Genomic DNA, 17,421 nt, shown 5'->3' on the forward strand with positions numbered 1-17,421 from the left:
GACAGAGATCGCAGTGGATCTCCAATGCTTTCCTTAACCAGCACCAGGTTAATACACCTTATTCTATTCCAGAAAAAAAAAAGCTGAAGGGCTAATAGTATTGAGTAGTTGTTGCTCATTTGATACCTGGCACAGATCAGCTAGGGCCTGACAAGTCTCTTCCCTCCCACCACTGTTCCCAAACCAGGCTTGAATGTCCCACTCTAACGCCAGTTAATTCCCCCCAGCCTACTGCAAAGACTGGCAATGAGTATTTCTGTAGGACTGGAAGGAATCTGAGCTTCCAGCTTAGCACTACCTGCATGCTGCTTTCCAACACATTCATTTGTATCAGTACAACTAAAGCCAGAACTGAAGAACAGCCTCAGAGGCCAATAAATACCAGCACTTCCAGAGCAGCCAGCAGAGCCAAACATAAATAGAGACCAGAGAATGGCATTTTACCCCAAGACTTTAGAAAATACCTGTTTCTTCCATTTTCTTAATGTAAACCAACACATACCAGTTTCAGCTTTTGATTTAGCTGAAAGATGAACACGCAATGAATTATACATATGTTGCTTTACCTATCTTTAACGGACAAAAAATTGCATTGAGCATTCTAGGATTCAAATTAGCAATCTGCCATTCACACAACATACACCATGAAGTCATTCTTTCAGCATCTAGATATCACAATTATTTCTGCAAAGTATATAGTAAACTACTTATCCATCTCTTTTCTGATCCACATAACCCTTACCTGAGATTCTATTTATAAAAAACACAGCTCCCTTAAATTTGAAATATTCACAGCCTTGAGAACAGGACCAGTATCTACAATTGTGCTCAAAGGTAATGAAGTTGTTAAAAGAAAACTCCAAATCTGGTACTCAAATAATTCATAAAATATGATTGTATTTAAAATGTATTACCTTTATTTTCATTTTCGCTACTCTTTCACAGATTTATCTACTTTAAGGCCCATTATGCTTTTGCAGACTCCAAATCCTTTTGCATTATCTCCTGTGATAAAGTCACGGATGTGTTCTCTACCAGAGAATCCTATAGGTACCCAGCCTAATAAAAATACATGGTGTTGTCACTCTACGGTCTTAGGAACTTTGTTGATGATTTTGTTTTCTTGGAGACCGTTCTCTCTTTTTCTGGAGGAAATCCAAGAGACCACTGAACCGTTTCTGATAAGCAGCCTATGAACAATCTTTCAGTATACCAGCTAAATGTAGAACCTGAGTAAGTTGGTTGTGGTTACTAAAAAACCAGTTATTTCTCCTGGAGAACACAGGCAGACTATTCTCTCACACAACTTGGAAAGAAGTGGCCAAACTGTTTAGAAGCCTAAAAGGTCACAGCAAAACAGGGGCAAACATGAAAAAGCCACCTTTGCAGAAGGCTGTATAAAGGATTAGGTCCCTGTTTGGTGCTCAAAGAACACTTGACTGTGATCTAAGACAGGCTTTGTGCTGATGAATTTAACCCTAATTAGCACACAACCAGTTCTGGAAGGAACAGTATTTTACACAGGCAGTGGCATGTGAATCTTTGTAATCAATAGTCATTTTAGAGATGTGTGAAAGTTTATGCTGGAGGAAGGCAACATATCTAAAGTACTGAAGACCCTATTTTACACCAGAAAAATATTGGTTGTCCTCAGAGGTAAACCCAGGAATTTTAGTTGGGTTCTCCCCCCTCCCCCAATTCTTGCCTCAGCATGTAGTGCGCATGTAGTGTGAAGTTTAGGATAAAGTAATGTATTTTGCTTTCCTTATTACTCCAATCTAAAGGCATTGTTGGGGCAGAAACTTGTACATGCTCAGGCCTTGATCACTACCCAGAAGGCCACTTGAGAGTAGCTGTCTTCTTACCCTCTAAGCAGAAGGAAAAGAGATGCTTTTCCTGTTCTTTGATGCTAAGATGGTCATAGTATGCTAGACACTTCATTGATAGAGAGGGAGACATGCAGTCCACACCAGGAAGGAAAGTATTTAAAAAAAAATAAATCTCTTACTTATTTAGATAATAATTCATGTTTTGCAGAGGTAAGATGAAGAAAGAAAGGGGCGGGGGAATCTGCAGTGAGAGAGACCTAAAACACAACTAAGTTACTCCCTCTCAGGCCTGAAAAACAGTGCAGGGAAGCTGGTGGATGAGCGGCACGGCAAACAAACGCCAGTCCATGTGGAAACCAAAAGATCACCACCTCACTCCACACACGCTTGGAGCACCAGACACTAATAGCTTTCAAACACTACTAACCTGATCAGGATTTGAACTAATGACCTGCATTCCATTATCATTTAGATCCCTCTGGAAAATCTAAGGTTTAGCAATTTCAACTCCTGAGATGGCTCAGACAACAATGAATTTATAAAACATAATTGCTGCGGTGATCTACTAACATGGCAAACAATTACAGACTTGTAACACTTACTGTAAAGGTGTATGCTTTAGATCCACTAGAATAATGGTAAATTTTGCTAATACAGGTATCAGAGAAGACAATAAAATGGCACCTTAAGTCTTCACAAGTCTCTATACCCAAATGATAAGAATGAAAAGTTTTTTCATTCTATCACATATAAAGCAAAAAGTGCCAGTTATGACAGAGAGTCACTGGCTGCTCTGCGCATTCTGCCATGGTTTCTGTGAGAGTATTTCTCTACAAAAAATGACCATTCCAAGAGGTAGATCGACTGCTCACTCCCATGCATAAATCATAGGCAGGCTCCAGAGCAGGGCATATGTAATTCTGAAGCAGTATCTTGTACAAGTCACATTCACAGGCAGGATCAAGGCTTTACGACAAGTGAGCAGATACAATGGCAAAACTAACATTACATCATGAGTACTTCTAACCTGCAACCAGGATACAGAATGTTGACCCACCAATCAACACTGTTTGGGGTCAGATTATCCAGGTGCTGATCGCGTGGGCCACTGATAGAGATGTCTCAGATCCATCACAATTTACTTTCTAGCTCAAGCCCAATACCACAGCTCAAGCAGTGCCACCTGTACCACTTCCATGGCAGCAGTATTTAGATTTAGAGAGGAGCTGATGATTTTTGCTTTGTGCAGAGCCCTAGCTGTACAATATTCCCTCGGTCACAAAGACAGTGCTGTGCTTCCAAAACAGAAAATCTGGGAGAAGGGTTCAGATGAAACCTAATGGTTCCACAGCACTTCAGCAGAGCTCCAGGGTTCTCCATTCATCTGCACCTGTGTATTTATCCTCTAGCACTCCACATACCTTACCATCAAAGTCTCTCTGCTACCCAAAATATTCTAGCCCATCATCACTCTGGATAACAGAATAACTAAAGTTTGGTCAGTCACATATATAGAGGGAAGGGCAAAGATACAAATTTAGATCAAACCCACAGAAATGCACAATGCAGGTACACACTGGTTGTTCTCCAAAGCTGCATAGTTATTTCTCATTTGTAAGCCACTGCAGGCACAACCCTTACTGATTTTACCATTCGCCAACTTTGGAAAACCATTTAGTTAACTTTAGTGTCCTAGTGCACTCCCAGCCAGCAAAACTTGCCCATGGGACAGACAGCTTTGCTATCTCCCTGCGATGCAACGGTACAACGGATCTTTCAGGTGATCACCCACTACCAAGCAATTCACTGCCTCAGTAACACAGAGGTCGTTTTGCAGCTAGGCCAAAATCCTTTGTCTGGGGTATTAGATTTTGTCTTGCTGTATTCAGTCCTCTTACTTGTTTCCTCACTGCTGCTCCCATCCCATCATTAGGAATAAGACACCAGCCTACACCTTCCAGGCAGTGGCCCCAGTGACTTTCTAATTTTCTTCAAGGAATATTGACCAAATGAACACCCAGACAGAAGGTGCTTGTTTCTAGAAAGTTTTATGCAGCATGGTTGCTGCTATCCATTATGCACTCCAGACTCTCAAGGATTTCATTCGAAACTGTAACATCTAATAAAGAGCAGAGCATCAGCACAGTTTAGCCTTTGGGAATTGTCCTAACATAACCATTAGAGTCCCTGAGCCACAAAGTCAGCAAGATTCACAAAGGAAGCTGTTGTCAGCAGCAAGGCTTTCCAGCAAAGTGAAGCCAAGCTTTAAGCTGCTCAGAGTCCTGCAATCTACAGAACCAGACTGCTTGGTCCCGTCACTTTGTCGGACTCATGACCTGTGCTGTGGTTGTAACCAATGCCCTTCCTAGGGAAGGTTTCAAAGCATATCCATCTACCACATGCATAGCCTGCATGCAAGCCTTTCTTATACTCCATTTCGTACCCCTTTTCTATTCCTTTTGCCTCTCCCTCAGACACATCTGGTCTAAAATGATCAGAGGTCTTTGAGACAAGGATCCCATTAAAAGGTGGAGTTTCCAGCTGAGTACTATACTTCTATAGAAATATGACAAAAGATTATATAACGCAACCTTTTCGCCTCCTGCATTCTACTGAACACAAAGTCAGGCTTATCCACCAAAAGAGGAAGAGAGGTCACAGTGGAAAAAATAGGAGAGAAAAAACCTACATCACAGTGGCACAGATACAGAAAAGCAGTCACCAAGAGGGACAACTGTGTGTCAGATCTAAAAGATGAGAGGTATAGGACTTCATCGGTCTAATTGTAGGGAAGCGGCAGGCTACTACAACTGCTGCGCCAGTCACTAGAGGGAGTAATAATCAGTACTGGGCTGCACTTGTGTTCTGTAGGCAGCCTTGCTTCCCTCCTCAATTTCTGTATAAAGAATCAATGGCTAACTAGAATAGGAGCCCTCATTAGAGAAACGTATTTTTTCTAGAAGCCACCCCCAAAAAAAGAAAAGAAAAAGAAGAGGAAAAAAAAAGCCCATAAAAGGCATCAAAAATTAAGTCATAAAAAAGCGTATTTTCTAATCTTATGAGACATGAAACTAAAAAGTGTCGTTAGGGCTCTTAAGTACACAGAAATTTGCCTCCTGTTTCTGCCAACTTTCCTGGAAACCAAACCTAGTGCATTCTGTTGGAAATAGGCAGAATCTAAGGATATGAATTTCTCATCTGTTGAGTGGTCATTCTAACAATACCATCTTTCTGACACTATCATCGTGCTACAGTTAATCCACGTGGAAAAAATACACTGAATATCCACTTGTACCTCTCCTGTGCTCACACTTCTGAAATCTGTGAACTAACGCCCCTTTGTAGCACAAAAGTGCCATTGTTCTCAGATCTTCACCCAAGGAAATAAGATTTAAAACTCTTGGAAAGGGAACATCAACCAGTTTTGAGAACAATCAGTGAACTTGCCTGTATCCACTGGGACATAGATCTTCAGTGACACTACACTGCTCAAATCCAGACAAGAGGACACAACTGACAGTGACAAACAGGTCTGCAAAAGCCAGGTCTTGCTTTTTGTTAAGCTTTGCACAATTGGAAGTAAAAGATGGAGCAACTCACACCTAGTACCTCCTTTTCTTTGGCACCCCCTGACACAAAAAGCTCTGGGTTTGACCATCTTTGTCTTCCTGGTCATTTTCAAAATTACTACAGAATCTTCCTCTATAAAACTAATACTCTACATCCTAATACACTAAAAACCATCAAGCCTGTGAGTATTTGAAAGATCTCAACACTTTCTTACAGGGAAAGTACCAATATACTAGCAGTCTAGCTAAAGAAACTTGAGTATAGAGCCACCGTGTGACCAGGTGTGTCACTCGGGAAATTTACTTCTCTATAAGGGAATTCCCTTATTTAGACAGAGAGAGAAAAAAAAAAAAAAGAAAGGTAAAACCTGAGAGATGGTTTTACGGTGTTAATGAAAGAAACTACTGAAATAAGATCTGGTATTGAAGAAAAGTGACAGAACAGAACATCTTGCATTGCACTGACTCGGGTGACTTGCTGAACTTAAACCGTAACAAGGACCATATTCAAAATGGCAAAATGAGAAGACACGAGGAAATACTGAGAAATAAGCTTACAAGAGAAAACACCTCCCCTCTCAAAAACGTAATCTGGAATTTTACCATGGATAATAAAACCAAGAGTGTGTTTTTTAACATTGATCATTTGCTTTACTATTACAACAAAACAGTTTATTTTCTTTCAAAAAGAGGCAGACCCCTCAACAGGAAAAGGCTCACTTAGGTAATATATAGCTAACCTAAGAAACTAAGTCACAAAACCAACCTAATACAAAGTATACAGAGACAAACATCTCCCTTTAGCCAAGGCAACAATCTGTCTGTATCCTTTCACTTTTCTTCTGAATGAAAGATGGTAAAAACACAGCTCTGCTCTTTTCAATTTGTAAACGATGGTGTTTTACCCAAGAAAGCACGTTTGCCCTTTAGAATCATCATCCTAGAAACAATATCTAAATATCTGTTAGGTTATATGGTAATAAAAAATAAAGTCTGAGACCAGTGCTTTGCTCAGCTAAGATAAGGAGTGGTATGGGCTGAAAAGCCACAGAAAACAATAGAAATGGAGACTAGTTTTATTTTTACTGGTACTGCATAGGTTCAGCCAAAGCTTTTGCCCAGTGAATACCTATAATGCAATTTTTAAAAGCTTTAACAGAGGGGAATATTTTCCAAAATATGAAATATCTTCCCAATAAAGTCAAAAGGATTAAACATTTTTTGGGAAAAAGTAAATTTAAAAAAATTACACATTGTGATTCCAACTCCTTTTGCTACTTTTATACCTAGTTTGTTAAATTTTGCTCAAATTTTTTGAGCAAACATTGTTTTGCTAAACACAGCTTTCACTATGTTTACTTGAGGCTTGTTTGGGGGGCAGGGGAGGAAGAGGTGATGATTGGTTCATTTTTAATCTATAGCAGTATTTAATATCCCTTCCTACTTGTTAATAGATATTTTTTATAAATCATAATGTTGAAGAAGCCCAAAAGCGTTATTAAAAACCATGTGTTCACCTAAACATAAATTTGAAGGAAATGTTGTGGCACAATGATCTTCCCCCTCAAAAAAAAACTTATTAAGTATATAATGCAATTAACACCTCTGCACCAGAGTCTGATTTAGCAATTTTAATCAGACCGCCTCCCAGTACAGTCAGGGCTGCTGGGTGACACTTGAGATCCTGAAGAGTGTGGGTAAAAATAACCTCTGTTCAACAAGACATGATGAACACCAGACAGCTGAGTCACCTTTAAAACCAATTTTGATTTTCTGTATTAGAAGGAATTATCAAAGAGAGGGGGATAATGGATTCAAAAATCCATCTGAAACTTACCTTTCGTTGAATATTCTGTAATGTAAACCCTGAGGTTCCTTTTCATTGCTGCCATGGACCTTAACATCAACATAAAGTGCTCAATTGCCTCCAGGAAACCTCAGTTTCACATGGAGAAGTAACTTTTAATAAAATTTCAGCTCCATTTTAAAAGTGTAATTTTAAGCACCTGTTTCTTAAAGCATTGACCATTACTATTTTATGAAGGCTTCCACTATTATCAGCAAAGTCAAAAATTAGGCCCCAAATCTGCCACTGAACACATGTGATCTGGGGGAGTTTGTGGTAGTTTTGCAAGACATCTGTAACACTGTAGAAAGCTTACTGTACACGAAACGTTCATTTAAAAGCAAACTAAACAAGCTAGCAGGGAAATGTTATAGGTTCATTAAAGTATAGTGGTGAAACTAAACTGTGGGAAGGAAGGTGTTTCACACCAATTCTCAGGTTGAGTTTTTGAAGGTTTTCTCTGAAGATTTTACAAAGCAAAATGATCAGCAAGGCAGCAGGAAAGCAAAACGATTGGCACCTGCTAGCCAAAACCTGCAACCGAGGCAACCAGCTACTGCCCCTTCTCACTACCGCAGCCTGAAAGTAAGAACAAGGGCTGCGGGGGGCGCGGGCAGAGCTCGGCCAGCCGGAGCCCATTTCCCAGCAGGCAGGGAAGTTTTCCCCAAACCCGCAAAATCCCCGTGTCTAAGCAACCACTTCAGACCGCCTTAAGGAGAAAAATAAATAAACAAGCGAAGGAACACCGCTGCTGCGTGCGAGCCGGCAGCGCTTCGCCGTGAGGCGCCCCGACAGCCGCAGCCCGCGCGGTGCGGGGCAGGCCGGGCCCCCCCGCCGCGACCCCCACGCGTGGCGGGGCGGCAGCGAGCCCGGGCGGGGGACCTGGCTGCGGCGGAGGCCACGGCAGGTGGAGGCAGGCGAAGGAAGGGATGGGGAAGGTTGTGAAGCCTGAGGGGGAGGCGGCGGCTCGGGAGGAGGGCGAGGGGCTGCCGTGGGCGCCGGAGGTACAGCGGGGAGCGGGGAAGGGGCCGTAGGAGGGGCGGGATTTGCCGCAGGGCGCCGGCGGAGGGCAGGTCGGTAGCCCGCGGCGGGGAGAGGGAGCGGAGGCAGCCGGGGGCGGCTTCGCTGCACTCACAGGCGAGTCGTAGGAGAAGGCACATTCCGTCTTGTAGACCCGGTCCCCTGACTTGGGCACCCGGATCGTGGGCATGTAGGGGACGAGCAGCTCGCCCAGGTCCCCGGCGGCCATCTGCGCATCGCCGCCGCTGAACAGCGCGGCCCGCTGCATGCTCCCTCCCTGCGACCGGCCGGCCGACGGCGAGCGGGCGATGCGAGGGCAATGGAGGCAGAGGACAGGCGGGCCCGGGGCAGGGCGCGGCGGCGGCGGCGGGAGCCGGGCCTGAGGGAGGGGAGGGGGAGGGAAGATGCTATTTTTAATCCAATGGCAGCGGGAGCGGCACCAGCTGCGGCGGCACTTGGGGGTCCCAGCGCGGGCGGGAGGGAAGGAGGGGCAGGGCGGTGGGGGCGGGCCGCGCCTGGCAGCCCCCCGCGGCCTCCTGCCGTCCCTCGGCGGCGGGCGCGGTGCGGTGCCCCCGGCGGTCGCGGGGCCGCTCTCCTGAGGCGATTCCCGCCCCGCGCGCGCGCCGCGGGCGGCCGTTAGGCGGCAGCCGGGGCCGCTCCTCCCGCCCCGCTCCCCCGACCGGGCCCCGCGGCAGCCGGGGTCAGGCCGCGCCCGGCCGCCGGGCAGCGCGCACGCCTTCCGCCAGAAAAACCTTGCTTTCCCGAAGAACTTCGTCTCCCGGTCTCGCAGTGCAGCTCGGAGCACGCCTCCCATTGCCCCCTACTGCTCTGCTACAGGCTCTTTCATTTATTTTTCAGGCAATCCAATACTAATACCTGTGTTTCAGGTGCCGGTGGCGAGGATTTGGAAGCCACACGTGCCTAGAACAAGCCTTTTGCCTGCCAAGTCCCTCAGCTGCGAGGCCCAGCGGTGCAGCGGACACTGGGCAGCGGCGAGATGCCGTCCCGCTGCAAGCCGCAGTGCCCGTGGGCCCAGCCGGCCGGGGCAGGCGGAGTAGGGCGGTATGGAGGGACAAGCTGTTGGGATACAGGGCGGGAATGCCCAGCCTGAGATGTCTAAGGAACCCTGTGGCAGTGCCAGTAGCCAGCCGGTAGCCAAACCCAGATTTCATGCCTTGAGGGATGGTACCTTTAGCTCAAAATGACATTTTTATGGCATTTGCTGTGTTTCTCTTTGCTTTTCACTTCTAAAGAATACTGTTAGGGGAAGGAGGAACAGGGTGAAGTATCTTTGTAGGACAAAAAACATCAAAATTTAAGTTTTTCAAGCCATATCAAATAACTATTGCATAAGCCTTGACAGCAGCAGGATTAAAGAAATGACTGATCCATTTAAAATTAAGATGTATAATGTAGACAAACAGCCTTCCACCTGCAGTCCACATCACATCCAAGGATTCATCAATCACTTCCAAGCAGGTGATGTGACCTTTGCTAGAACTACCTTTCACCTCAAAAATCAGAAGTTCTAGTAAAATCTCAACAACAAAATTGAAAAGTAAGGTTTTATTCAACTACAATTTAATTCAACTACAAAAGCAGTCTGTGAGAGATAGCAGATCGGTGCAGTCTGTTCTCAGCAATTTAATCAAGTGTTGGGAACAATGTGAAATACCGAGGGCAGAACATGATGTCAGTGGAATGACCTTAGACTTCAGAACAGACATTATGTTGAAGACTTGTGAGCATTGTTGGATGCTGGATAAAAAACCCACACACACAAATACAGGGTCACCAGACAGATTTATTTTACCCAAGACAACTTTGTACTTTTTTAATAGCTTCTGTTATGATTAATCCAGCATTTATAAACAATGAAAGCCATAAGAAGACACATGAGCTGCCTGATCTGAAACATTGACTCAAACAAAAAGGACAAGTCAAATCACTGATACAAAATCAGTCTTTTCTAAAGTTTGGCACTGCTAGGAAACAGCAAAACGGACAGTCTTTGCTTCAAATAGTCGGTGCAATGTTGCTTAATGTAAAGGAAAAAAAGCGTGGTTTAAGTTTCAAACCACAAAATGATCACAGGTTACTAAAGGACTTGGGCTTACTTCCTTAAAAAAGGTGAGAATTTTTATTGTGGATGAATAGTTCAGGGTCATAAACTTTAAGAGGCACTTTGCATCATTCTCCCTGAGGCATGTAAAACCAGGGGAGTACCTGGCCGGTAGAACCTGAGGAAACACGTCCCCTGTAGTGGCAAGTCTGCCGGATGAAGAGTGCACCTTCCCTGCTAGTTGTCCAAAGTGTAGAAAAATAACTGTAAAGCTCTAAAAACACGTGGCAGGTACATGTGTGGATGTCCTTGGGGGCAACTTGCCTTATTCACTTTACATGTTTCTGCATTTCTTGGTTAGTAGGGGTTGCATGGCACATATCCACTTCAGTTTTTATATAAACTCTTTTGGTTTGCTTTTTTCCTTCCAATTCACACTTGAAAAGCAGCCTTTGAGTTATTCTACATGTTACCAGGAACGTTTACCCTTTTCATCTCCAAAAACTGCTTATACAGCTTCTCTACACTAAATTAATTGGGAGTATAAAGTTTTGAGTTTTCATCTTGAGATTTTGCTGACAAGACATATTTTTATGTACTAAAAGTTGTGTAATCACACAGCTGAGGAAGGTCGTAAGCAGGGATAAGGTGGTCCATAAAGCCCATTAACCTTCTCCCTGGCTTGATCCTTGCTTTTCAGGTATCTAGCAATCCTTTCATTACAAACTTCAATAAGCATTTTCCTGTTTTTCCCTTGTTCATCTTACTAAGCAAGCCTGTTACAAGAAGCAGAAAGTTAACAGTATCAGTAACTTGAATATATTGCTAAAGATGTTAAATGTACAGCATTACTAGGAAAATACTTAAGTTTAGTATTTGTCTGCTGAAATTCTTCCTTCTCATGAGAAGTTTTACATGACAGAGCATAGACTTCAGCTTCAGAACTGTGGCGGCATTTTCAAGACTACATGAAAGACTTGGGCCTCCAAAATCCACTACAAATCAGTAAAAAGTGAATTTATACGCACCACACACTTTAAGAACTTTTCCTTTGTTTTCTGCTCCTTCATCTGACTGTGGATAGTCACAGGCAAACATTTCTGCCTAAATTCTGCCTTCTGAAAACACAGGAGATATCCGAGGTAATAAAACCAAAGCTGCCTTACAATTAATTTTAAAGACTACCCTCCCCACAACTACTTGGCACATGATTCTCCATGTCACTAGATACATATTTAAAACATGAACGTTATGTGACAGTGGTAGGTGCCCCTCAGTAAGGAGTTTTCTGAAATACTAACATAGTGCTGAGCACCGACTGTTTTCATCAATGAAGACTTTCTGCCACGAGGGATTATGTGCCTCTGTTTTAGATCTATTACTGTTTAGAATAGGAAGCAAGCATCATAGCAAAAGTACCTGTTATGCTTCTAAAGCTCATTTAAAAACAAACCATGAAAAAAACCCAAACAAAAACATCCAGAACAATGTAGAAAGGTGTTCCAGAGACCACTTTTTGGATGATCTACACAGAGGGTTGTCCAGTTCAGAAAGATGCACAAAGTCAATCATCTTTGCTAGTCTGAGGGGTTTTTGTTTTTAACCGTCTGTATAAGAAGTCTTTTACAGACGGACCACAGGAGGTGAGATGAGAAAATGAATGAGCAGACAAGCATGAATTATACATGCACAAGAGGAAAAAAGTTTGAAACTGGTGACAAAACTAATAAAGGAAGAGCAACATGGCTGACATGAGCAGGGATGAAGGGCATTAACTTATCTAAAGAGAGAAACTTTTGAGACAACGCAGAGAAAACGATAGCACATGTTGAACAACATAAAAGTTGGGGAAAAAATAGTGAAAGATTAGTCTGACTACAAGTAATGAGAAAGAAAGTATTTGTCCGAAGTGGTAGATATAATCCTCATATTCCAAAGATCTGAAGGTATTTTTCTTTCTTCATCTTCCACAAATTACCTGACACAAGGCATTAAAAGTAATTGCTGGCAACTGACATAAGGCATTTTTTCTGATTAACAACTTTAACAGCTATATAGCTTAACTGCCACACAGTTTCTTTCAAATTATCAGAATCAACACAAACATTGTTTATTTTTATTAATTTCCATCAGCAAACAGCAGGATGTATATTACATAGCTCAGTCACAATTTGTCGGTATGCATTTAAGACCATGTGTATTGTCTTAAAATTGTTTAATTGTCAGGTGTGGATTTCATAGAATTGTCAACAAGATTTTTATCAGGTGTTTCATAATGATACCAAGGTCCATCTCCCCTGTGTCTCATCAGTTTACGTGCCTCCAACTCCATCAGCCTAAAAAAAAAAAAAGAGCAACAGATACACTTAACATGAAGTTTACTGGGTTTAATTATACATGTATCTATGTTTAACATCAGGGCATTACTGACAAAAGCGGTGAGTTTAGCGTCTATGGTTCATAAATACTACTGAAGCACAGGCAATATCAAAATATGAAGCGTTCAGCTAAAACATGAGCTATTACATTCTTCCATTCCAAATTTTTTCGGCAAGTCATCTCACAAAAGAGTAACAAATACATCAGTTCTGTCACAGGCTCTTGCCTAGTAAGGGACTAGACAGTTTTGATACAGCTTTTAACGAAAAATAAATAGAAGCAAGAAAATCATAAGTAAATGTGATGGGAGAAGGAGCTATGCTATCTTGGTCCCAATAGCAACAGTTCCTGGAACTCAAACTTTATTCTAACACCACAGTTTCTTCTGTGTAAGTATAAACTCAGTACAATAATGTCGTTGCTGCCCACAAAATTTTCAACACCAACAAGGATCACGATCAGTCCTGTAAACTGTAATTTAGCCACTTAATTAAGCTATGAGCATCAGCAGAGGCAAAAAGAGCTGTCTATTTCCTGACTTGGGAAGACAAAACTATGCCTTTATAAATGCAAACTGCTTTTAAGAGAACCTGTTGTTTTACAAGACTGCCCTTGGATTGTTCCAGTTCTGATAACGTTAATACTGAAGAGGCAGGGACTACAGATACCGTAACCTCCACTTCAGCACCAGCCAGTGGAGCAAGCACTCAGGGTCAAGTGGTACAGAAATAAGCCCTTCATGTCAGCCTCTATCTCAGTATATTAAGCAAAATAAAAAAGTATAATACAGTATGTTATCAGTATTTGAAAACCTTCAACTATACCTAAGTTCAGTTTTCTTCGCTTCAACATCAAGCAAAGCCATCTGTTTCTCATAGTCCTTTTCAGGGGGATCAAGCAAGTAACGAGCTATCCAGCGACTTATAGGGTGCTGGAAAATATAAAAGCAGAGATTATTTATGCAATTTCCAAGTAGAAATGTCATCATAATTAAATCATTTTGTATGTTCCCAGTCCTGAAAACATGTCATCAACACTATGGGTGCTGCCATTCAAACCATAACAGTTAAGTTAAAAATGCGCTCAACTATTTGAAAGATCAGAACCCTAAAAAGCTGTATTTCTTTTGCCATTTTTAATGCCAAAGTAACCTGCAGATGACTATTCTGTAGCAAAATTAAGTTACTGGAAGACACGTAATTTATTTTCTTTCTGATGAAGTTCCTTAAACTGCCACTGTAATCACAGATATAACTCCAAACCTCTGACCGTAATCAGTAACATTTTAAAGTTTTGCTTCCACATCGAGGTCATTTCACTAGGAACAAAAGCCTAAATGAGTTGAAACAGTCCTAACAGCATTGCTGAATTCAATTACTTCTCAAAATCAAAACAGTGCTTGCAGCAAGAAGTCAGGGACTAATTTTAAGAAAATACAGTGATGTGAAAGAAGCATAACTTTTAGTTTCTGACTATAAAAACCTTCAGTTAGTTCTAGATATAAACTAGATGTGTGATGTTGATGTCACTTCAAACTCCAGTATCTTGACATGGTCTAGTTCCAGAGCAAGAAAGACAAAAACTGCCTGCTAAGAATAAAGAGAACAGAAGACTGTTCTTACTATTTAGGAGTATGATAGAAGAATTCTTGGCATATAGTTTTAGCAGTTTACTTGCATAAAGTTAAGGACAATTTGCATCTACTTGTGTCAATAAACAGATTTCCTACAGCAACACATGTGTTCTGTAAAGCTGGAAAAAAAGTTTACCAAAATCATAACTGCACAATTTGAGTTCTACTGCACCGATACCCAAAGGCAGGGATAAGGCCATCCTCATTATCATACTCCACACATTTTACTCCCGAAAGTACGATCAAGAGGAAGGCTGTCCATAACATGCCACCCTTTTACATGTTACACTCACTTTGTAATATTCCCAGTACTCTGGAACATACCCTTCAGGAATCTCTGCAAGTTCAGCTTCACCTGACAAGGAAAGGAGGGGAGGAACATTTAATTCAAGTATTATTTTTTTAAAGTACCTTATGTTCTGCCTTTCACATTAAGGAAAAATTGTTATTTCACATAAAGAGCACTTAATCCTTCAATCTGAGCTCTATTCAGTAAAATTGGACCTGTAATTTTTCCAGACACTTCACACCGCAATTCACATCTAGCTCACAGACTTTAAGCCACACAACAGAAGGGCGAAATCAGCAGCTGCACAGAAGAAATAACTTGGATCAAGTCCACAGAAATGCCCTTTAAAGTATATGAGCTGAAAGCATGGATTTTTCCTTATTTCTCTATTAAATTAATTCCATATTATTACAGTAGTAGATTTAAAACTTTTACTGTCAGGCTGAATTTTGGGGTTTTTGCTAGATAAAAAACGACAGTTGCAGCGTATGCAGCCTTAAAGAAGTACGTAAAACAAGATAATACAAGTTCCTCATAGGAATACAGAACTGTTCATGAAACCTCACTGCTGTTTGAAACTGTCAAAAGATGGAATTTTTCTGTTTTTAAAAAAGCAACAACTACAGAAAAATAAAAATGCTGGTAACATCTATGTACTTATACAATATTACTGTAACTGTTAGGCCTATTTCACGGTCTTCCAAAGAGCAAGCCTTAAAAGATCTCTGCTTTCTATCCAGCATACTTAAGTTTCCATTTAGCAACTCTGACTGTGTACTTAGCTTTGTCAAGACAGAGCACTCACCAATGAATATGTTGACATATGTTATGAATAGTGCTGCTGGTATTCCCGTCAGAAATATATAGAATCTCTGTATAGGTGATAAAAAGAAAAAGAAACAGTATGGGAAACTCGGAAGCCTGACAAAAGTTAGATTAGTCTGGTAATGATGGAACAGCCAATAATTCTCTGCTTTGCATTCACAGGTTAGGTAGGGATGTTGTATATGAAGACATATTGCTCCTTAAAATGCATTAATTAAAAAAAGATAATACAGAAACAGCGATGCTGTGTCAGTCCATGAACCTATTTAGTTCAACTTTCAATCTCCCGGAGAGGTCAGTCTCTGCAGAAGCAGACAGTAACGCTCTCCACGAACATGATGACTGGCTTCAGCGTTTCACTGTAATGAGGCGCTAACACCAATGCAATATAATCCAACATAAATACAACCGCTGCTGGCTTTGGTCACCGTGGAAGACAGATGCAGGAAGCCTGATCACACAAAGGGAGTTGTATCAAATTGGCTGTTAGCTTTCCTAATAATCTGAAACCAAGCTTTTTAGCGGTCAAACTCAGGTCAGGCTTCCTAAGTCTCATCTGTGCTGTTAGTGGTTTAGGGAACTGAAGGCAAACCCTACAGAAGAGTAACATCATACCTTTTTAAAAGAAGGACGGAATGGAAAGCATTTGTAGGTTATGCATGTCTGAACACAGACACATAATTTAAGAATGCTACTACAGCATTAATTTAACTACCTATCACAATCTTTGCCATGTAGCCAATCGTTTTACTTTACCTGGCCCTGATTTTACAATAGACGACAAAAATTTCATTAGGAGGAGGACTGGAAGTTCTTATTTATGTGAATAGCACCAAACGCATTTTAGACGCCACCTCATGAACAACAGGGAAAGCTGTATTTTAGACACTTTCACCATTTGCGAGCAACGTGTCACACTGAATGTAATAAATTTGTTCTTAACTCACCAACAAGTTCAGAAATCGAGTATCATAGAAACTTGTTGCCTTGATAATAAACATTCTCTTCCCATGGTCACTGCTATGTCGCACAGGTGCTGAAAGCGGAACCAAAGCATTATGGTTTTTTTTTTCTCCCTTTCATGATTTTGCCAGGTCACGGTCAACATCACGTAAAAGAAAAAAAAAAAGGAGTATATAGCACCAGCTGAGTAGTTAGGCGCTGCTTTTCTGGAGGATGCCAATATTCCTCAGAGCCTGCGTGAACTAATCTCCTGTATTGCTAAACCTCCTGTTTTTCTTCTTAACTTTAGACGCTGTTTCTGCCTGTAAGTCCCAACAAATAAATCACTGAATACATACAGGGCCAAGGAAATCCACATATCAGCCGTGTTCGCAGGTCTGGCCTCCCACCAATTCCCATCCCTGTTTTGCCCAAGAAACGGGATTTCTCAGCAGAACGGAGCTACGCGCAGTGCCCCGCGGGGCCCTTCCCCGCGCCCACAACGGGCCGCTCAGCACCGCCGCTCAGCACCGCGCTCCTGCCCCAGCCCCGGCGCCAGGCCCGGGCCCGCCGGCCCCCTCAGCCCCGGACGGACGGCCCCCCGGCTCCGCCGGGACGCGGCCCCCGTCCGGCGCCGGCCGCCCCGGGGGGGCCTCCCTGAGGGGCCTCCGCGCCCCTCTGCTCAGCAGGACACCTCAGCAGGAGCCCGCTCCCCTCCTCAGCAGGACTCCGCTCCCCAAGGTCACCTCGCCCCTGCCACCCCCGCCCTCCTCGTTCCCGCCGCCGAGGCCCTACCGACGGTGCCGGGGAGGCGGGCGGTCCCGACGAGCCAGGGGAGGCGAGCGCTGCCCGCCGCGCCGCTCGCCACCCGCCGAGCTCCCCAGGCAGCCGCTGCCCGAAGCAGCAGGCTCATGGCCGCCATAGCTGGACCTGGCACGGGGGCGGGGCCGGCGGCGCCGCTGCTTTCCGCGGTGAGGTGAAGCTAGGCGGCCGCCATCTTGGAAAAGGGCAGACCCTTCCGTCACCT

The 17,421-nt window shown here is 43.0% G+C and overlaps 2 protein-coding genes across 3 annotated transcripts in view; both read right to left on the minus strand.

The window, feature by feature from the left end:
* Positions 1–8,922, minus strand: part of USP13 (ubiquitin specific peptidase 13) — a 56,639-nt gene extending 47,717 nt beyond the window's left edge. For both annotated transcript variants that reach the window (XM_055724035.1, XM_055724034.1), the window contains exon 1: positions 8,380–8,922. In XM_055724035.1, the coding sequence (XP_055580010.1) occupies positions 8,380–8,532 (153 nt within the window). In that variant the 5' untranslated portion in view covers positions 8,533–8,922. The remainder of the gene's footprint in view (positions 1–8,379) is intronic.
* A 3,489-nt stretch (positions 8,923–12,411) lies between these two features.
* Positions 12,412–17,350, minus strand: NDUFB5 (NADH:ubiquinone oxidoreductase subunit B5). The gene is made up of 6 exons (XM_055723669.1): positions 17,190–17,350; positions 16,400–16,488; positions 15,433–15,499; positions 14,632–14,693; positions 13,530–13,636; positions 12,412–12,662 (listed from the first exon to the last, which is right to left on the minus strand). Exons 1-6 carry the CDS (start codon positions 17,314–17,316, stop codon positions 12,542–12,544), a joined length of 573 nt encoding a protein of 190 aa, XP_055579644.1. The 5' UTR covers positions 17,317–17,350; the 3' UTR covers positions 12,412–12,541.
* Positions 17,351–17,421: the final 71 nt, after the last annotated feature.

This window comes from Falco cherrug, chromosome 11, assembly GCF_023634085.1.
Source record: "Falco cherrug isolate bFalChe1 chromosome 11, bFalChe1.pri, whole genome shotgun sequence".
Lineage (NCBI taxonomy): Eukaryota > Metazoa > Chordata > Aves > Falconiformes > Falconidae > Falco > Falco cherrug.